Source organism: Nyctereutes procyonoides, unplaced genomic scaffold (assembly GCF_905146905.1).
Source record: "Nyctereutes procyonoides isolate TBG_1078 unplaced genomic scaffold, NYPRO_anot_genome, whole genome shotgun sequence".
Taxonomy (NCBI): domain Eukaryota; kingdom Metazoa; phylum Chordata; class Mammalia; order Carnivora; family Canidae; genus Nyctereutes; species Nyctereutes procyonoides.
Genome location: NW_026575126.1, coordinates 49,909,337 through 49,931,638, shown reverse-complemented (window position 1 = coordinate 49,931,638; position 22,302 = coordinate 49,909,337). Strand labels below are relative to the sequence as shown.

Below are 22,302 nucleotides of genomic sequence, written 5' to 3'. Positions count from 1 at the left end.
TAACTAATAACTATATTCACACACAAATATGTATTTTTATGGTGGTAAGATCCTGGATGATCTTTACTTTCTTTTGTATTTTTCAAGCATATTCTTATTCTAAAAACATAAAACTAAAAAAATCAAAAGAAATAAAAACATGGCACTTTAGAGAAGATTAATTTCATACTTCAGATGATGAACTGCATGGTGTGAGAAACTGATCTTAAAAGCCATTGTGCAAACATTATATGTTCTCATTCATTTGGGGAATATAAACAATAGTGAAAGGGAATAGAAGGGAAGGGAGAAGAAATGGGTAGGAAATATCAGAAAGGGAGACAGAACATGAAGACTCCTAACTCTGGGAAACGAACTAGGGGTGGTGGAAGGGGAGGAGGGCGGGGGGGTGGGGTGACTGGGTGACGGGCACTGAGAGGGCCACTTGACGGGATGAGCACTGGGTGTTATTCTGTATGTTGGCAAATTGAACACCAATAAAAAATACATTTATTATAAAAAAAAAAAAGCTATCGTGGGCAGCCCAGGTGGCTCAGCAGTTTAGTGCCGCCTTCAGCCCAGGGCGTGATCCTGGAGACCTGGGATGGAGTCCCACGTCGGGCTCCCTGCACGGGGCCTGCTTCTCCCTCTGCCTGTGTCTCTGCCTGTGTCTCTGCCTCTCTCTCTCTCTCTCTCTAATGAATAAATAAATAAAATCTTTAAAAAATAAAATAAAATAAAAGCTATTGTAAAAAAATAAAATCAATGCCCTGGGAAGACCCCTGGTGTAATACCTATTTATCTCCACAGGGGGCGCTCGCACCATTCTGATCAACACCCTCCAATGACGGGGGACCTGGTTCCCAGGAGTGAGTTAGAGCCTGAGTGTTAAGGACGGGGCACCGCTCACCTCTGCAGATGCCTCCAGACAGCTGGAGCAGGGCCCTGCTCTCATCCCCAAGGGGCACTATGGGGATGCAGCGTGCCAGTGGTAACCGTACAGACCTGCCATTTGCTAGCCATGTAATCTTGGGCAAGTAACTTAATCCTGTGTCTCAGTTTCCTCATCTGTAAAATTGGATCGTGATAGAATGAGAATTACGAGGCTACGGAGAGGTTGTACGAAGTACTCCATGTCAGATGTGTAGTACAGGGCCTGACACCCCTCCGAGGGCACAGTATGTGTCCCTATAATTACCAGTGCTGTCTCTCCAGGCATTAACCATGATTGCCATGATGGTCACTACCACTGCTGTTGGGGGTGGTGTGCAAGCAGAAAAAGGCAGTTCTAAGGACAATGGGCCACTGAAGTCTGGACCCTTGGGTCCTACTCCCAGCCGTCTGACCACGTGTGACCTTGGATCAGCCACTGTCCCTCCCTAGGCCGCCCTTTGTTCCACCTATAAAATGGGGACTTCCATTGAATAACTGCAGGGTTCCCCAAACTTTGGCCAATTCCCCACCAACATCCACATACTGATTCTCTTGTTAGTGACTTTCAGTGCTTTAAATCAACTCACTGGTAAATTAATTTTTAAACTTAAAGGGGAAGCTAGGGTCTCATTTTCCATAACAGAAGCCCTCATACACATATGTGACAAGTAACAGAACACAATTCTTGTTGAATAGAGGTTGCCTGTTGGGAGGCACGCAGGCTGTGGCTCAGCGGACTGTCCGGGCTAAGTCACGGTGAAGAGGTCAGGAGAGGTCAGGCCGGGGGCTGGCTTTACCTCTTTCTCCGTTTCTGAATACTCCTTCAGCCTCTCCACAGCCACAATGTTGGTCTCCATCTCGGACGACATGCGAACCAGCCAGTTCAAGTACGTGGTGACCTGAGGGCAGAAGAGCCACACGGAGCTTCTAGAGCGAGCATGAGTTGCTTTATCTTAGGAAGTAATTATGAGTTACGAAATGTTTTAGGTAAGATAAGGTCCAGAAAATAACAACCTCGCGCACGGCCACCACCCGGATGGGCTCCACTGCACTTCTTAAGCAAACACGTTTCAAAATGACCCCTGGGCCACGCAAGTCATCAGAGAAGACATCAGAAAGTATCTTTAACTAGATGGTAATAAGAAAACACAACACATCCAAATTTGGGGGACTAAGCTAAAGCTGTGATGAGAGGGAAAGTCATAGAAAAGCATGTTTCTTGTAGCCAGAGGCATCCTGTCGGCCGTCAAAGGCTTTCCTGGACTAATGGGGAAATCCTGGCCACAGGTCTCCTTTCCCCCAGTGCCAGTGGGTCACCGGGCTTCTCACAAGCTGCTCGGCCCCTTCCCCCTCCCTCAGCTCCTGGCCGGATTCAAAGAATAGGCCTAAGAACCTGACAACTGACTCCACCATTAAGGGAATTAGAAAATCCATCTGAAGGGTGCCTGGGTGGCTCAGCTGGTTAAGCATCTGCCTTCAGCTCAGGTTATGATCTCAGGGTCCTGGGATGGAGCCCAGGTTGGGCTCCCTGCTCAGCAGGGGACCTGCTTCTCCCTCTCCCTCTGCTGCTCCCCCTGCTTGTGCTCTCTTGCTCTCTCTCAAATAAATAAAATCTTTTTAAAAAATGCAGGTGAGAGCACCCCCCTTACCTGCAGGGAGAATGACACAGACAGAGCACCCCCTCTTACCTGCAGGGAGTAGGACACGGACAGGCCCACCAAGCCAGCGCTGAGACTGTGCCTGGAGATCACGGAGAACAGGGCGGCGAACAGGACGATGCAGTTGCCTACACACTCCAGCCGCACGGCCAGCCACCTGCCCACAGACACATGGATGGATGGACAGACAGACATAGACATGAAAACACACACACACACACACACACACACACACACACACACACCTGGAGTCAGCTTTCCAGAGATCTTGTTTCTGATTCAAGCCAGGGGTGGGAGGGTGGCTGGGGTGGGCACTTTGCTCACTGAAATAACTCCCCGAGAGTTCCTGAGAAAGGCCTTCTCTGACCTCTCATGGGGAAAGGGGGAGCCAAAGGGACCGGGTCTCCCTACTTCCTCATTAATCTGGCAACCCCAGGGATTAAAACGGAGTTCTCCAGAAGCACACTTCCCAGGAAACCGAAGCTTGCCTTTTTAAGAACCAGCTTTTTCTCACTGGAAGCTTTAAAATATACCCCTGCAGACCCATCTTTAAAATGATATCTGGGAAAGTTCCTAAATACCAAGAAGCCGTTAACTGTAAGAGGCACACCACTGATTTAAAATAACCTTCCCTTGGGGCACCTAGCTGGTGATCTCATGGAGCGTGTGACTCTTGATCTCAGGGTTGTGGGTTCGAGCCCCACGCTGAGTGTAGAGATTACTTAAAAATAACCTTCTCTTGGCAGGAAAGGGGAGAAAGGAGAGAAATAAGCTATTTTTCAATGTTGCTCTCCTGTTCCCAGAGCCAGATCATCCTCCTTCTAGAAATGTTAAAATGTATTATTTTACTTCTTGAAGTATAAACAGACATGTTATTGGCTTAAAGCTTACTTTTGCAAGATATCACATGACATTAGGACTATGAATGTTTTAAGGTATAAAAAGCATTTTAGGGGACACCTGGGTGGCTCAGCGACTGAGCGTCTGCTTTTGGCTCAGGTCATGATCCTAGGATCCGGGATCGAGTCCCGCATCGGGCTCCCTGCATGGAGCCTGCTTCTCCTTCTGCCTGTCTCTCTCATGAATAAAAACCTTAAAAAAAAAAAAAAAACTCTAGGGAGACGGGTGTCTTGATCTTTTTTGGCACTAGAGTCCCTCAGATTCATGTGACTGATGTTCCCGGGTATGTAGCTTCTTCCAAAGAGCCAGATTTGACAAACTCTAAGAATTCTGCAGGGGAGCGCAGGGTCTCCAGCAATTCATGGTCTCTGCCCCCAGTCTAGGGTTCAACTATGTATGACAGGGCTGACGTTTGGTTAGGATGGGTCGCTCCCAGGGTTTTCCAGAATTTTCCATCCCACATCTCAAAACATATATCCGGACATGAGTGAGGAAGATCCCCTTTTAGGGATAAATCAGACACTTTTCTGAATTTAGTTATCAACAAGTACCAAACGTCTGCCCCTTCTTCTGAATTGACGCCAGGACTGGCGGATGGCTTCCAGTGCTCATCACAGGAGGGTGGTGGGTGACTGCCTCTCAGCCAAGAATGGGGACACGAAAAACACTGGCTGAGTCGGCCTGTCCCTGATGATCTCGTATAAGTAAATACGTAAAGGACAGCTGTGGCAGTAGTTTCCGACTCAGGAAAACTGTGGCCTCTGCATTGATGCAACGCTTGGAGCTGCAATGCTCCAGTCTGCTTTCCATGGTCGTTCCGTCCCGTTGGCCCCCCCAGTCTAGCCGTCCCCCATGCGAGGGCCTGAGCCTGGCTGCACACCCTCCACCCCCAGGAACTAAGCAGCGTTCTTGGACTTTCACCTCCATCCCACGGGCCTCCTGCGCCCACCTGTTGGCCACGATGCTGGGGTAATAGGCCTTCTGGTTCTCGTCCACCTTCAGGTCACTCTGGCGGATGAAGCGCTCCTGCTCCTCGAAGGCACGGATAACGCTGACCCCCAGCAAGGTTTCATTGAAGTGGGAGTACACCGGGGAGCGGCTGACTGACTCGAGGCGCTTCAGCTGCCGGGAGGAGGCCACATAAAACCTCTGGGGGAAGAGAACGGACCAGGGAGTTGGCAAGGCCCCTCCCACGATGCAGTGACAGCAGCGAAGCCTCATGCAGAGCCCACTGTCCTAGCATTATTCCCTCCCACCCCCACCAAAGAATGAATGAATGAAAGAATGAATTTGTTTGTTTGTTTGTTTGTTTATTTATTTGAAAGAGAGAGAGAGCACGAGTGGGGGCAGAGGGAGAGGGAGACGCAGACTCCCTGCTGAGCAGGGAGCTGGATTCAGGGCTCGATCCCAAGACCTGGAGATGGTGACTTGAGCTGAAGGCAGATGCTTAGCCGACTGAGCCCCCCAGGTGCCCCAATTCTCATACAGTTTTCAGTACTTTCACAGACACCAGCTCATGTAACACTCAGTAGACCCAGGCATAAAGCAGCTCTCTAACTTCCCCGCTAAGGTCTCAGGGCTACAAGCAGCCACAGGTGGCCGAGCTGGCGTCTGGACTCAGGGAGCCCAGCTGTGAGGTGCCCACTCCACGCTGCACCGCGTCCCTGAGCCGCTGACATCTGGGGTGTCATGAACTCAGCAGTGTGGCTTTCAGCACAGGCTGTGAGGACAACCAGGCCTCGGTTGAAAGCCCGATGCCCCCGGGCCCCGTGGGCAGACATCCATCTGTTCTGCTCCTGCCCTAATAACCAGGGCGGATGGAACAAAAGCAAATTGCCCACTGGAAGCTTCGAGAAGCCAAGAACAGATGACGGACCGGTCACCGGAGGACACTGTGTCCTCAGTGTCCTTGTCTATACAAACAGACCGCGGCTCCCCACTCCAGGGATCTAACGTCCATGCAGCCGCTCCGCAAGCGGCAGAACCAGACACACGGCCAAGGCACGGAAACACGGGGTGGGCAGGGATACGGGCTCCCGGGGCTGTTTCAGGGCACAGTCCCCCCAGGGGGCTCTCACGGGCTCTGAGGTCAGCAGCCTTCCGGGACCCAGCCACTCCGTAAGCTAATCCAGGGCCACGCCAACCAGGACAGTCCCGGGACGGTGGCTCTGTCAGCCAAGACCGGACAGGTGACCCCCACTGCCCTGAGCAAAACCCGGACGCCTCGGCCCTGCAGTATCTGCCCCGTTACCCTCAGCCGTGATGCCTCCTCCCCGGGCCTTTGTTTCTAAACTTCCCGGATGCACATCATTCCCACGTGTTTTCCCTGCTCAACTTATGCCATTTGTCATACACTCAGGCTTTATTGACCACAGAAAGCTAAACTGAGGCATATCTGTGTTTAAACTCAGTTAAAAAATATATATGTATATATATCAGCTTCCCTTTTAAACTCCATTCCAGGGACCCCTGGGTGGCTCAGTCAGTTAAGCATCTGCCCTTGGCGCAGGTCATGATCTTGGGGTCCTGGGTTCGAACCTCACATCGGGCTCCCTGCTCAGCGGGGAGTCTGCTTCTCCCTCTGTCCCTCCCCGCTGCTTGATCTAATAAGTAAATAAATAGAATCTTTAAACAACAACAACAACAATGAAAATAAACTCTTTTCTAGGAGACATAATCCACCTCCTAGATTCACCTTACTTACTCTTTCAGACCAAGTGCCTGGTGCTCGTGAATAAAAATAATGCTTGACACGTGCCTGCCTGATACAGGCAGCGGGCTGTGAGCTAAGGTACTCGGACCTGTGGCTGGGAGGGTTTCACAGAGGCCAGAACATTCCACAAGACAGAAATGCCTCCTTTTGGCAACAAGGAAGCCCCAACACAATTCCATATCCTCACCTCTCTTGCATCACCTTTACATAAAAATGACTTGCTTTTAAATTAAAACAATAAGGGCATCCCCGGTGGCTCAGCAGTTTAGCGCTGCCTTCCGCCTGGGGCATGATCCTGGAGTCCTAAGTCGGGCTCCCTGTGTGGAGCCTGCTTCTCCCTCTGCCTGTGTCTCTGCCCACCCCCCGCCCTGTGTGTCTCTAATAAATAAATAAAATCACTAATTAATTAATTAATTAAAAAAACAATAATGGATACCCATTTCAAAATTTAGGGGGGGATGATACAGATGGAAAGACTAAATTAAAATTAATTACGGGGGTGTATTGGTTGGTGCAGTTGGTTAAGTGTCCAACCCTTGGTTGCAGCTCAGGTCATGATCTCAGGGTCATGGGATTGAGCCCCGAGAATGGAGAATCGAGAATCGGGCTCTGTGCTCAGCAAGAAGTCTGGCTGGGACTCACCCTCTGCCCCTCCCCTCTTGCACTTTCTCTCTCAAATAAATACATTTTTTTAAAAAAAATTACATTATATTATTCTAAGATAATCACTATTTTTCCAATGTCAGTGTATAACCTTAGGCAGAGAGAACGTACATACATCTAAAGCCGTTTCTTAATCAAGACATAACATAACATTTCTATTATACTTCACAGCTTGATGAATTTTTATATTTATTTACAACTGCACACCCACTACTTGACCAAAGTCTAGAATATCTCCAGAATCCCAGAAAATTCTTATGTCCTCTGGGTCAAAATCCCCAAGTTGTTTCTAGTTTGAGGCTAATCAAGAACATTCCAGCACCTTTTATATCCTTTCTGGATACACTTCCTCATTTCTTTTGCATATACAGTGAGGGGAGACTGATGGGTTGTAGGGTCAGTGCATATTTAGTTTAAAGCCATTAAAGAAAATCACATTTGGGGCACCTGGGTGGCATAGCCGGTTGAGCACCCGACTCTTGGTTTTGGCTCAGATTGTGATCTCAGGGTCATGAGACTGAGCCCCGAGTCAGGCTCTGTGCTAAGTGGGGAGTCTGCTTGAGATTCTCTCTCTGCCTCAGCCTCCCCCCACTTGCATGCACTCTCTCTAATAAGTAAATCTTAAAAAAATAAAAATTAAAAACCCACATCCTCTCATAATCCCAACCCTCAGGGATATGTTTTCCTTTTGCTGCTTCCCTTTCCAGCTGTGCATGTGCACACTCTGCTTGCTTAATTATAACAGTACACACACAACATGATCCTTTTAACTTTGTTATTTAAAAATAAAATTGGTATTACAACAGCACCTCCCTAACTGTCCCCATTAACGGACAGAAGATCCTGTCATAGAATCGCTGCATGGTCCTGCTGCTGGCAGCTGTGTGAGCTGCAGCAAATGCAGCACGGGGCCTATTTTGTTCCTTTGAACTGAGTCCCTCGGGAAAATGTACAGCCAGGGTGTGAACACGGGTAATATTTTTAGTAAATGCAGCAGGACAAAACAGCTGGCGCCAGTTTAAAGAGAACACAATGAAGGCACGAGAGACCTGCTCTCTCTGGTTCCACCTGCGTTCGACGCTCACCGACCACTGGGCCGCAGTGTGGTGGAGTGGGGCGGCGGGGGGGGGGGGGGGGGCAGACTGATGGAGAGAGCACTTTGTGGTTCTCCTATTTTGTGCTGGGGTCATTAGGTTCCCATCTAAACCACTCCCCCCCCCCCACAACCATGCTGCAGCTAATCTTCTCAGGGCGAAAAGGGGCAGTGCAAGGATACCAACACAAGCTTTAGAATTAGACAGATGTGAGTTCCCACTCCCAGCTCCACCACCAGGGCCTCGATATGCTCATCTACAGCTGCAAGCACAGTTCATGCTATGGTAACCTAAGAAACCACAGTGACTCCACTGTCCCGTGCTCCCTTGTTCTGTTTTCCTTCCTCGGTCTTGTTTTCTGAACTGCAGATTAATGGCTGGAGCTCCAGCAGCCGTTTTGGGCCATGAGATCAACTTAAAAATGAAGGCTTATGCAAAGATGGGTGAACAACAACCACAAAAAAGCAGTGACGGAGTCCAGGATATTAACAGACTTGTGGATCTACCATCCCAGCCCTGGGTGACCCGCCTCTACCTTTCCACCGTGAGAAAGACAAAAATGTCTATGCTGTTAAAGCTGCTGTTATTCACATCTCCACTTTCTGCAAGGGCTTAGGACCTAAAGAATTTCATAAAACTCTCTTAATTGTACGTTATTAATATCATTAGGAACTATTATAGCCCCCCCCCCTTTGAGAGGTGTTTAAAACTGACAATAACGAATTCAACCCTCCTCCAGCAAATTCCCAACAGCTCCACACTGAGGGAATGGTCAGACGGAGAGAGCCCTTAGCTCACTCAGGAGTAGCTCACAGAACAGCGCTCATCCTACCCCAAGACCCCACCTCTCACCTGCACGAAGAAATAGATGAGGCCTAGCGGTGGGATGATGATGGCGGCGATGGGAGTGGCCAGCAGGATGATGATGCAGGCGCCAATGACGTTGAACAGGGAGCCCATGAACATCTTGATGACTTGTGGGATCATCGAGTCCACCGTGTCCAGCTCCTTAGAGAAGCGGTTCACCAGGTTCCCACTGGGGGTCCGCTCGAAGAAGCTCATGGGGGACCGGAGGACGTTCTGTAGCAGGTCGATGTGCAGGCGGCGGGAAGCGAAGATCCCCCCGATGGACACCGCCATGGAGTAGCCGAACACCGTGATACCTACAAACAATCTCGCCATAAACACCATAACGAAGGGACGTGGGCCGAGCTGGGGGCTGGGAGGAGTGGCCATGAGGATGCATCAGGCCTAGACTCTTATCTTTTAAGAATAATGGTGATGGTGAGGACAGCAGTGGCTATTATTTACTGAGGACTCACTATAAATTAAACACTGTGCAAGAATTTTGCATGAATCTGATTTTCACACTGACTCTATATAAATCCTATCGGCACCCATTTTATGGAGAAGGAAACTCAAGGTCAGACAGGGGAACTCCTCTGCCCTCAACAGAGTCAGCCAATCAGAAGCGGAGCTGGGGTTCGGATCCAGGCAGCCTGCTCCAGGGTCATGCCCTTAATCTGTGTGCCATATCCCTCTAGACCCATGATGTGCAACAGAACTTTTGAGATGACACAAATGTTCTGTGTCTACGCAGTCCAGTGTGGCTAGTGAGCACCTGAAATGTGGCTAGTGGCTCCTGGAGTGGATATTCTAGAACAGATGCCGCTGTGTGAGCCCAGGGAACTATCACACCCTCCCCGAGCCTCAGTGACAGTTTGGAGGCCAGTCCTTTGCCCTGAGGGGGTGGTTAGGGATTCAGAAATCTAAGAAATCCATGTCTGCTCTTCTGGTGTTCTTTCAAAGCTATCTCCTGGAGATCATGAGCCACACCCGTGGCTCCTGCAAACAACCCACAGGAGAGCACCTGTTTTCTGCGGAGACTCCACAGGGGTGGGGAGGCTTCCTCAAGGAAGCAGCACCTAAAATGATGGGCTCTGGAGCCGACAGTGACACATCCTGCCTCTGCCACCCACCAGCTGTGGGAGCCTCCCACAAGTCACTCAGCCTCCCTGCACCCCGGTTTCCTTATCTGTAAGATGGGGGCAGGGATACTTACCTCGTAGCACAGCCGAATGTAAAGGGCAATGTGCCTGGTGTACAGGAAGTGCTCAAACCTATGTTTATCGTCTACACTTCCGTACTGCAGACACCGATATATATCTGTACGTGTAGATGCCCACTGTTCTTGTGAGCACCTGAACACACAGCTCGTGCACTGTGTGGTGCACGGATTAAGAGCACGGGCTCCTGGCGCCAGACCGCCTCATTCAATGCCAGGGGGGCCGTGTATTTGCTGTGTGACTCTGGGCAACTTACTTAACCTCACTGGACTGTATAGTCTGTTTCTAAAATGGGCAACATATCAGCTGCTAATATTGTGGCGCTGCTGCAAAAGTCAAATAAAACCCATTCGAGTGTTTAGAATGTAACCAGGCATCAAGGAAGTGCTCAGGAAACATCAGCTCTTACTCCAAATGTCGTGGTGCTTGGGGACCTTCAGGCAACCACAGGAAGGGTAAACAAGGTTTCTCAACGTCGTCACTGCTGACATTTGAGGTTTGGTCACTCTGTTGTGGGGGCTGTGCTGTGCACCGCAGGACGTCTCCTGACATCCCCGGCCACTGCAAGCCAGCAGCACTACCCCCACCCTGTCCCTCTGTGACAGCTCGGAGTACCTCCAGACACTGCTACCTGTCCCCCCCGGGACAACACGGTCTGCACTGAGAATCACTGGCCTAAACTAATTCCCACCATCAGGCAGCAGGGAAGAGTCCACAAATGAAGAGTTTACAGAAGCCCCATCATCCTGACAGAGCAACGAGGCACAAGGGCCCTTGCTCGGCAATGCTCCAGGGGGGCTGCTGTTCCTCAACTTTGCTCATCTGTAAAATGGGCACATTCGAGCTTCTCTCCATCTCCTAGGGCCCCATGAAACAGAGCATTGAAGAAATATTCGCTAAATGCCTGAGTGTCTACAATGATAACTACTGATAACTACTGTTCATGTGAGCGTGGCTTAGTTTGGGGGTTCACAAAACTCTGACAAGCGGGGGGACTCCACTCCATAATAAGACATGGAAGTGGTTCCCAGGGCCCCAAATTGGGTGGACCGGGGAGGGAGGGGAGGGAAGGGCCCCCACCTTGTGAAATGCCCAGGGCTCCATAGACGCTCAGCCGGATTTTAGTATGCTCCTGGGTCCCGTTGACGATGGGGTCGTCGGTCCAGAGGCTGAGCCAGTAGTTCGAGACCAGGGAGGCAACGTGGTTACACAGGAAAAGGAAGATGCTCAGAAAGGAGATGAAAAGCCCGATCGCCCTCATGTAGTCCCAGTACACGGACAGCTTGACCTGCAGACCAGGGGAGGGAGGACAGCTTGCAGACTGTTCCCACCAGGGGTCGGGCACTCCAGCCACAGCTGTGGGATCCCATGCCCCCCACTCCCCGCTTGTGCTCATATCCATGGCACAGTCACCCCCTTGGGTTTTTTTGACAAAGTCAGTGGGAGATATAGTCAAGGCTTTTGGCCTCACAGAGCTTCCAGTCAAGTGGCAAGACAGGCCTTCCGGGGCCCAGATAAATGTATAATTATAGAGAAGGGCTGGAGCAGTGCAGAGTTCTGTGAGAGTATAAAATTGGGTATATTGGCCTAACCGAGGAGAGAGGTAATCAGAGGTTTTCCCTGAGGAAGTGACAACCAAGAGTTAATTAAGCAAGCAGAATGGGGGGGGGGGGAAGGCACTCAGGGCAGTGGGAGCAGCATGTGTCAAGGCCCTGGGGTAGGAGGGAATGCACCATGTTTCAGGAAACGGAAGGAGGAATAAGATCAAGCTGGAGAAGTAGTGGTCAGACCACACGGGGTCTGGGAAATCCTGTTTAAGATTCTGAGCTTTGGTCCAGGACCATCAGGAAGCCATCAAAGAGCAAATGTGGCACGTTGCCAAGCAACCAAGACCATGTGCTGCCCCCATTTCCTCTGAACAGCGATGGTCAGTCCTGCATCATTTCCACTGGCTTCCCATTGGCTGGGGCTTGCTTAAACTGCATCCCCATGCCACGGGGCGACAAATGAGGATTTCTTCCACTCCCATACTCCCCACGGAGCCCCATAAGGGCTAATTAATGATGTTCAGTCATCCAAAATGTGGCCTATGGCCTGACCTCAACACCAGAGACTGAGGTGACCAGCTTTGGGTCGCACCTGCCTGGCCTGGTTTCAAACAACACCAGGCATCCTTCCTTGTGTGTGTGCTCAGTGGCATTTTAAGCTTTTTCACACTGAATTCTGGGTCATAAAAACCATCTGTCGAATTACAGCCAGGTTGAAAGGTGATGGGTGAAAGGACAGAAGTCTTCTGTATAACTGAGTTTCTTTCTGAACTTTTCTGTTTTTCAAACTGAAATAGTGTGTGTGTGTGCGTGTGTGTGTGTTTTGGGGGGTGGGGTGTCCCAGAACTACGATGTGTACTGTCACCATTTGGCTTCGTCACAAAGCCCAGCAGCCCTCTGATCTTGGGGGCTCCTGGTGAGCAGCAGACACGGCGGGCGTGGGAGTGAGAAGTTTCTGAGAACATGTGCTGAGCCCAGAGCCTCTCCTGGTCCAACTCTGGCGAGTGACAAGCCCCCCATAGTCTGTTTTCCTTTTATGTGGAAGGCGGGTAGGTAATACCAGGACCTCCTCTGGGCGGTGTGGGATTACGTAAGGATTAAATAGGCCTCCTATTCCTTCTCCGGCTCTAGATGTGCGGTCATTACTCCGGCCCCCCCCGAGGACCAGCGAGAGTAAGGAGGCAGGATGTACTGTGCCCGTGGCCACGGCAGTGAGGGGAAGATGGGAGAAGCAGCCTGGAACAGAGGTTTCAGGAGATTCTGGGTGTATCCAGGTAGATCCAAGAGAACGGTCCCGACCTCTCGTTTCTGTACCACCTCTCACGGTGGCCTGTTGATGTGTGTACTTTTTTCTTTTTTAAAAAATTCCATTCCCTACTTTAAAAAAATTAATAAACACACTACATGTGTGTTTTATTTTTTAAAATAAACTTTAGATCATGACCATAAATGGAAAATTATCAACACGTGCCCAAAATACATGATTGTGAAACTCCTCGAAGAGAACGAGAGCTTGAAAACCAGATTCCCCCTGTGATGAGGAGAACTTGGTGGTTTGTTCGTGTTACGGATCCGAACGCTGTGTCCAAGTTTGCACACTGAAATCCTAACCCCTCCATCCAGGGGCATGGTGTGCAGAGGAGGGGCCTCTGGGAAGTGGTCAGATGATAAGGGTGGAGCCCTCAGAAGGGGATCCGCACCCTTCTAAGAGGGGCCCCCAGGAACTCCTCACCCCTCCCGACCCTGAGGACACAGAGCAGATGGCTGTCTCTGAGCCAAGCAGCAAGCGTCACTACATGCACACCTGCTGGTACCTTAACCTGGGACCTGCCACCAGGAAGCGTGAGCAATAAAAGTGGGCTGCTTCTGAGTCACCCAGCCCGTGGCCTTCTGCTGAGCAGCCCCAACAGCCTGAGACAGGCATGAAAGAGCAACAGGCACCCAACTTGGGCTTTCTCACTATGCAATCGTTAGGGCTAAAAGAGAAATAAGAAACAGATCCCACCACATGCACACACACGTGCACGCACACACGCACACGGTCACGATAGGCGTTATGACGGAGGTGTTATCTCGCTCCATCCTCCATACACTTTCCCCCACAGTGGAGAGGCGTGATCTAAAGCACCCAGGTCCCCTGCAGCCAACAAGAGCCCTTCGCTGCTCCGAGGAGGCGGCAGCCGGTATAGCAGAGGCTACACACGCCAACACTGGAGTCTGAGTGCCAGGGTTCAAATCCCAGCTCTGCCTCTCCCTGGCTGTGACTTTGGGCAAGTCCTCTTGCCTCTCCCGCCCATTTCCAGCACCAGAAAAGAACATTTTTATAGGCTCGTTGAGGGAGAGACACAATTTAACACAAACGAAGTGTTGTGCACAGGACCCACACGCAGTGGCATGTGGTGACACCGGCTGCTGCCCACAGCAGGGGAGCCAACCCTCACCTGCCCCGTTTGAGCCTTGTCTGCTTCCACCAGCTTCCAGGCGTCCTCATTCTTGGGACCGGCTTTCTGCAGCTCAGCCGTGCTGGTGTGGTGGCGGCTCACATCCCCGCTGTAGGAGGAGGAGTTGCTGAGCTGTCTGGGGAAACCAAGGCACACAGTGTCAACCAAATGGAAGCCTTGGGCAGGGAGGCAACCCCAACAATGTGCCAAACTAGCTCAATCTTCCGATTTTACAGATGTGACATGAAGAGGGGAAAGGTGACACAGGGCCCCATGGAGAACTGTCCCTTTACGCAGGCATTATCCAAAAAGCACCTCTTTCCTGCCAGGGGTGGTCAGCAGCTTTCTACAGACCATGACATGTTATTGCAGATCATGTGGCCCAAAGGTGTCTTTACAGACCTCGAGGTAGTCCCTTCCCCTGGGAACTCGTAATCCTGGAGGATGACACGGCTGTGTGGGTGTGTGCACACACACGTGTGGGCCTATGAGGCGGGAATACCCACTCTCGGCGATGGCTTAGAACCACATGGCAAAGGGCTGGGGTGTGCTTCCATCCTGCTTGCTGATGCTCCCTCCCGCCCTCCTGGTGTGTGCACGTCAATGAAGCAAAGCACACAGGCTCGTAGCCCGGGGAGCTGGGAACGGGGGTCTGCAGTCAGGAAACTGAGGGCGGTAATACAGCCCCTGAGGCAACGAATCCTCCCAATAGCCATGTGAGCTTCGAAGCGGATCCTTCCCCAGCCGAGTCTTCCAATGAGACCCCAGCCTGGCAGACGCCTGTTGCAGCTTGTGTGAGATCCAGAGCAGCAGGCAGCTAAGCTGTGCCCAGACTTCCCAAGCCACAGAGACCATGAGATGACCAGCCACTAGGTTTGAGGTCATCTGCCGCATAGCAACTGATATGCCCAGAGTCCCCTAGGCTTCTACTCAATCCGCCCACGGTTCTCCTCAGCAAGCCTCCCACCGTCACCTGCCCCGAGGTCCCAGGACCACCTGCAGGTGCTGCCTCGCCTTGGCTCTCCCAGAAAATTCCCAGATGGCAGCAATCAGGACAGGTCACACCAGCCACCTGCCTGAACCCTGGCAGTGCCCCTGCACCCCCTGGGTGAGGCCCTATTCTAAGTGATTTGCACACATACACCTAGCTCACCACCTCGACAGGTGCACCGACAGTGCAGGCAATATTTCCACCTGTCCCATGTGATAAAAATCAGAGCCAGGGGCACCTGGGTGGCTCATTCAGTTAAGCATCCGATTCTTGGTTTCAGCTCCGGTCATGATCTCAGGGTGGTGAGATCCAGCCCCACACTGGGCTCCGTACTGAGTGCAGATTCTGCTTGAGATTCTCTCCCTCTCCCTTCACTTGCTCTCTCTCTCTCAAATACATAAATAAATAAAATCTAAAAATAAAAATCGGAGTCTAGGAGGGTACTGTGGGCTCATGTCAATTTCCTTCCCAGCCCCATTTCTGTGAAATCTCCCCACGCCAGAGAAGTAACTGCCAGCACCCCCAACTCATCCAATAATAAGTGAGTGCTCTCTACACGGGGTTGATGGAAGAAAGTACTGTGCGAAGCACCTCACATGCACCACTGGGTGTCTATCCCACTTCAGCCCTCTGCAGTAGGTACACCACAGATCCTATCTGACAGATAAGGAAACTGAGGCACAGAGAAGTTAAACAACAAAGTCCACAGCATGCTGCTCCTCCAAATCCCCAACAATCTAGTTGAAAGCAACCTCCCTTAAAGCAGCAAAAGCACAGAACTTTGGAGCGCTGGCTCAGAGGCAGGACTTGGGTTCAAATCCAAGCTCAGTTTCTCTCTGGCTGCCTGACTTAGGGAGAGCGCTCTGTTTGCTCATCTATAAAATGGGAACATGGGCAGCCCGGGTGGCTCAGTGATTTAGCGCCACCTTCAGCCCAGGGCCTGATCCTGGAGACCCAGGATCGAGTCTCACGTCAGGCTCCCTGCATGGAGCCTGCTTTCTCTCTCTCTCTTTCTCTCTCTCTCTCTCTCTCGAATAAATAAATAAAACATAAAAAAATAAAATAAAAAAATAAAACGGTAACACAAGAGTGACTACCTCTAGGTTCAACCGACTGCACAGGGCTCGGCACCGCATCTGGCTGTGAATGGTATGTAAAATGTCATGGTCACTATTACTGCGACTATTTTGACTCCAGTGCTGGCTCCCGAGACCTGAACATTCCAGGTCCCTCTGAATGACTTGAGCAAAGACCCAAATCATGTGGGGAACTTGCATCACAAGGGCAGACAGGTGGTCAAATCCTGAGGCCTGTGCGAGTTGTGCCTCCCGAGAGAGCAGCGCCAGGCCTCCCCTTCAGGCCGCAGAAAAGTGAGGTATCCTAGTGATTTGGGGAAGGAGGCAGATAGCCCACATCTTCCATGGCCCCGGGAGCTGAGGCGTTCAGTAGGTCAGACAAGCTGCTGGTACCCCGACCCTCTCCTCTGCCCCCAGGTGGGGCACAGAAACACGGCACCTGGAGAGTCCACATGAACGGAGCTCCCTCCTGCACCTACCTCTGCAGCTGCTTCCCCGCCACATCCGTCACCAGCATGCCATTCTCCATCTGCTTCACCTCCTTCCCGGGACTGCTGACACCTGTTAACCCTGGCAGGAGAGAGGAAAGAGCGAAATTGTGGTTTCGAGAGCTGGACACCAAGACCAAAGACAGGGAAAACCCGTCATTTGGACGGGACATGGCGCATTGTCGGGCCACCAGGAAGCTCAGAAACCAAGAGGTGCTTGGCCGAGGCCACAGACTGGCTCCTGGCACAGGTGCAGGAGGTCTGTGGAGCTAGCTGGCTCCCCTGGGGCAGAGATGGTGACCTGCCACCGTCTCCAGGCACCCATAAGCGCAGTATGCTGGGCCTGGGAAGGTGCTCCGTGCCAGTAGCCACAGGTACAAGGCCATTCAGCTGACCGCATCAGAGCTGCACTAAAGTGAGTCCGAGGGGCAGGATGCAGGGAGCCACATGGGGAACAGCGCACAGCCCTCTGGTCCCCAAGCATCCAAGTGAGGGCAATACTCGAAATAAATTAACGTCAGCCAACAGGAGGCATCCCAGAGGGCACCTGCACCCTGCATCCCTGTGCCAGGAGTTAACCCTTTGGTTGCCACACCATGGGGAGGTCCAGAGGTCTGGGGAAGAGGGCACCTGCAACAGTGCAGTTCGCCCAAACAACTGGTACAGCCACCATGAGACATCCCAGTCCCAGGAACTACGCCCCCAGCACCAACACTAATCACCATAACCTCAATGAGAGTGGCTAACGCTGATTAAATGAGCGGGGCTCCCCTGTGCTATGCTGAAATACATGATCTCCCTTAATTTCCCCAACTACTCAGTGATACATTATCATTACCCCCGGCCGGCACTGGTCTCCTATGCTGGTGCCAGGAGAAAGAAGAAGCCTACAAGAGAGACAGACACACGGTGCAGGGCTCCACCAGCTGGCTGGGAAGGGGAGGGGAGGGCATGCAGGGGAGTCCTTACAAAGGGGACTGATACACAGCCAGTGGTGACGGGGTGACCCTGGAAACAGGCTGATGGGACACGAGCTGAAATCAAATGCAAAAAGGCAGGCTCTTTCAGATGACAGTCACGGGAAGAAAGAGAACAAAGATAGCAGAGCTGGGCCGGGAATCATTCCTGGGTTGGGGGGCGGGGAGCTCTGAGCTGGTGATTCTCCGTCTTGGCGTGAACGATGCCCCACATACCCAGCCACCCAACCACCCGGGGACGCCCTTGGCCCAGCTTCTAGCTCTGGCTGCTGAGTTAGAGCAAAGCCAGGAATGCAGTGTTCTCTCACTTCCCAGGTATGTGTACTAAGGGGAGCAGTCAACACCTCTAGGCCTCAAAGTCCACATCCACAACATGGGGGTGACCACAGCAGCTACCGTCCCAACAGGGAGGATGACTGAGGCCATGCATGGTGCTCGGGAAGTGAAAGACACTGAGGTGGTGCTCAGTATTACTCTCCTTTTTAAACATGTTCTACAGATAATTCTGGGGCGCAGCCAAGACTGAGAATCACTGCTTTACACATTTCTCTTAAGGGCAGCACCTTTTTTCTCTTAAATGAAAAACAAAACAAAACAACAAAAAGCCACTAAACTAAATCAAAAAGCAGAATGCTAACTAACAAGCAGGACTTTTCATGCAGGCGCATGCAGTCAGCACTCATAAATGCACACAGCACTGGAGGCCCAGGCCTGGCCTTGCCCATCTTCCTCTGTGCGGGGTAGGGATCCCTGGGAACATTCCCAGAGACACCGCCCCGTGGCAGGGGCTTCAGAGAGCTCCCCTCGCCCACCTGGCTGTACAGGTCATGCTCAGTAAGCTCAGCTTCCCTTCTGCTCCTTCCAGTATGAACTGCAAGGTGTAGACAGGAGACCTCACAGTGGCCCACTCGGTGCCAGCCCATTAGCTCACAGGGTGGTGCACTGGCTGGGGCAGCTGGAAAATTCTCCTCTGCAAGGGGAGGGACCAAAAGTCCCGGGAGGGCAACGTGAACGTGGGTCAGTCCACCACTCCGTCTGCCTTCCCCTCTTCCTGAAGTCTTGGCAGGCCATGCTGGGGGGGGTGGGGGAAGGCTGCTGCCCAAGGTCAGCCCGTCAGAATCCCCTTCCCCAGGACTCTGAACCATCAGTGGCCCCCTGACAACCAAAGATGGTTCTGGCTAATGTGTCCTCCAGGAGTTCCCATTTCCCGAGGCCTGCCTATTTGGTCTGGCCTCCGGTTTCTGAGCTACCTGCTTCCCCTTCCCCTTCCCCTTGTTTTAGGGGCGGGAGTCAGCTTCCGTGGCTTACAGAACAGCCCTCAGTCTAGAGCCACAGCCACACTGCTGCTTCCGGAAGGCAGGAGGGATGGGTCCGCTCCAGGGGTCAGCTCATGCCTTTACCTCACCAGAGGGAGCCAGGGCAGCCCCCCACAGCCACCCGCGCTTGCTCCGTCAGGCACACACCACCCTGTATGCCCTGGCCTGCCTAGGTCCTGCCATGTCCACGAGGTAAGGGTGGGATCGTAATAACCAAACTTCTGGGCGTTCACCATCCATCCGCCATGTGCCAAGCTTTCCTCCAAGGCATGCTCGTCATGGTTGTTTGATCTCTAGGACAGTAGAGCTTAACCAAGGTCACCCAGCTGATGAGCAAGAGATCTGGGGATTCAGACTATCTCCCCCAGTGCCCACCACCAAGCCTGGCACATAGTGGGTGCCCCCAAAATGTTTGCTGGATGAACAATGGAAGGGGGAAGAAACGCAGTCGAGGGCCTCTTCCCAAGCATGCAGCCACAGGCCCAGTCTATCCACAGCCTCTCCCTGCAAGCATGACGACTTCTAACCCAGCTGGCACTGACCTTCCTCCTCCTGGTCCACCACTTTGCCACCTGAGAATTCACAAGATCCGGGAAAGTGTTAGGAACCAAGACAAAATTCCTCCCAAAACCCCCATTTAAATGCCCAGAGGGGTGAATGGAGGTCTTCTCCTAAGGAAGAGGGCCAGAGATGGCCGAGGGACCTGCTGCGCCTGCACCTCTCCATCCCCATGTGTGCTGGGTAGATCCCTGGCAAGCACTGCACGGGGCCAGCTCTTTCCCCAAAAGTTATAGCTGTGCTTACACATAAAAAGATCTAGAAAAATCCATGCCAACCCTCTGTATCTACACCTGTTTTCATGGCAGCAGAGGGTAAAAAGTCAAGTGTCACAGCCGGGCGGGGTGGGCGGAGGAGGTGCAGCAGCTGGGAGACAGCACAGGCCTCGGCTCCAGCCTGAAGCCTTTGGTTCCTCGAGGACACATGCTGCTCACGAGAGGGGCCTGGTCCACACGATCTTACTCTGAGCCAGACGCACAGGCAGCCAAGGGAAGAAGAGAAGGTGATTTGGCTCATATTTCATTTTGGCCCCTCTTAGGCTGGATGAGGATGCCTTCCGGGGTTCTCAGAGCCCCCAGGCTCACTTCCATCACTGCATTTAGCACCACCACGTCCTTGATTATTTGGTGTTTGTCTCCCCCAACAGAGGGGAGACACTCTCAAGACTGTGAGCTCTTGAGAACAGAGAGTAGGTCTTACCCACTACTTTATACCCAACACCCCGCACATCAGATGGCCACGTGTGGTTGCACAGGACGTGCACTGCATAATCTAAGGGGCACTATTCTATATAGTGGCGCAAGTACTGGGTGTCCCCATGGCATACGGCAAGCGCTCTATATACACTCGATATGCAGATGGACAGACTGACAAATGAATGGCCTAGTGACCAACAGAGCTGACCTTCCAGGGCCAGAATGGGTATCCCACTGGCTACCATGATACCATCTCCCAGCCCATACCCACAAAGCTGGTTTTTAAACCAGCCCTGGAGAAATGGGTAAAATCAGTGCATAGTTTCTTCTAAACTGGGATATTTATTCAGCTGTGTTAATGCGCAAAGCTTAGGTAGGACATGCCTTAAACAATTAAGGCATAATGTATTCATTCACCTACTTAATACGTTATACTGACTGTCTACTATGTGCCAGGCACTCCTTCCAATCCTGGGGATAGAGATGTGACCAAAAAGCCTTCATGGAGCTTAAATGAGAGAGAGAGAGAGAGAGAGAGAGAGAGAGAGAGAGAGAGAATACATAAAGGAGTGAATCCAGAATTAGCTGTCAGGCAATGTTCAGTGCTACAAAGAAAACTAAAGCAGAGGAAGGGGAAAACGAAAGGCGTCAAAGCTTGGGGATGCTATAAAATAGTAAGAATTTTTTTTAAGCAAAGGCATGAAACTTGTAATCCAGTCAACATTTCTCGAGTGGTGCCGGGTTCCAGGTATGGGGCTTTCATGCTGACAAGCCTGGCGCTGTCCCCGCCCTTGAACCTCTTTAGTGCCACTCCCAGGGCTCTGTGTCCAGCCTGTTACTGGCCCTCAAAGCCAGCATTTCAGAACTCGCTGTTTATTCTCAAGAAGGTTCTGGAACTCTGCTTGGGCATGGGCCAGGAGGCAAGTCTCCCCCAAGGGAAGAATCCAAGTCACTGCTTTACAGTCAGCACTTCGTTTTTGACCAAAAACGGAATTAACCGGCTGCATCACCCGGCCCGATCCACCCGCCTGGGCCCAGAAAGTTCTCAGTACTCAAGAAGAAGAAATACGGCCACTGAGGACAGCCTTAAGGAATGTGCTGTCTGTACGACACACGCTCCAGCTGTGCAGTGTTTATGATGGGTTTTTGTAATAGGGGGAGGCACCAATGCCCCACTTAAGAAAAGCAAGCAAGCAAAGCAGGAGGACTGGTGGCTGAGAGCAGAGAAGGATGCTACTCCTCTCGGGAAAAAGGCCGAGAGGCGAGACAAGACAGACACAACCCTTCTGGCGGGTGGGCGAGCGGATGGACATTCTTTTTCCTGATTCTCTTGCCTGGTTCTGCAGTTTCCAAATGCTTAAAGTGAGCATGGGCTGATTTTATGATCAGTAAAAAAACAAAAACAAAACAACTTTCAGCAAAGATCTGAAAGATGGAGAAAAATCAGTTACGAGGTTGAGGGATGAATCAAGCAGGGGTCTGGGAAGTGGGCACATTGTTGGAATAAAGGTCGTTCTCTCAAAACGATGGGGGAGCAGGGCAGTGTGAAGCCAGAGCGGGGAAGCCATCAGCCTTGGCACTTCTGACGTTAAGGGCTGGTGGGGGGTGGGGGGGTGGGAATGGGGTCTGCTGTGTACCATAGGTTGCTCAGCAGCCCTCTCTGGTCTCTAACTTCTAGATGCCAACAGTGCCCCCTCCGAACCCAGTTGTCACAACCAAAAATGTCTCCAGACATTGCCCAGTGTCCTGGGAGACACAAGTATTCCCCGCTGGAAACTCCTGCTCCAGACTTTAGATTCCTAATAAAGAAACCAGAGTAAATAGGAACATTCTTCACCTTCCAGGTACAAACGTTAATGAGCCAATTTGTAACGTTGTCAGCTTAAAAAAAAAGAAAAAATAGACCAAAAAGAAAAAAAGAAAAAAGTATCTGACTTATTAGTGTAGTAAGTACCCCTGGGGAGGGGTTGGTGTCTCCCCGTCCTAAGCCTAGTTTCTGGTACATGTGTTCTTTTCTACCCCAGTGGAAAAGAATCACCCCCAGACCAAGCACTCCTCCCCTTCAGCCTGGGTGTTCTAAAAAAGACCTGATTCATCCAACAGGGAGGGAAAAAAAAAAGTTTCCCTTCAGGAGAAGCCAAAAATCTGGTTCAAACAAATCCAAGGTCACTGGCTCTTGGGAGTTGGCTACAGTTGAGCAAGAATGG

The 22,302-nt window shown here is 51.5% G+C and overlaps 1 protein-coding gene across 3 annotated transcripts in view; it reads right to left on the bottom strand.

Moving 5' to 3' along the window:
* Positions 1-22,302, bottom strand: part of ABCC1 (ATP binding cassette subfamily C member 1) — a 135,619-nt gene that overhangs the window by 7,692 nt on the left and 105,625 nt on the right. For all 3 annotated transcript variants that reach the window (XR_008666370.1, XM_055339515.1, XM_055339516.1), the window contains 7 exons: positions 16,541-16,631; positions 13,995-14,130; positions 11,087-11,294; positions 8,793-9,103; positions 4,420-4,619; positions 2,601-2,727; positions 1,710-1,811 (listed from right to left, as the gene is read on the bottom strand). Coding sequence is in view for 2 of the 3 variants with exons in the window: in XM_055339515.1 (XP_055195490.1) it covers positions 1,710-1,811; positions 2,601-2,727; positions 4,420-4,619; positions 8,793-9,103; positions 11,087-11,294; positions 13,995-14,130; positions 16,541-16,631 (1,175 nt within the window). In the remaining variant the exon portion in view is untranslated. The remainder of the gene's footprint in view (positions 1-1,709; positions 1,812-2,600; positions 2,728-4,419; positions 4,620-8,792; positions 9,104-11,086; positions 11,295-13,994; positions 14,131-16,540; positions 16,632-22,302) is intronic.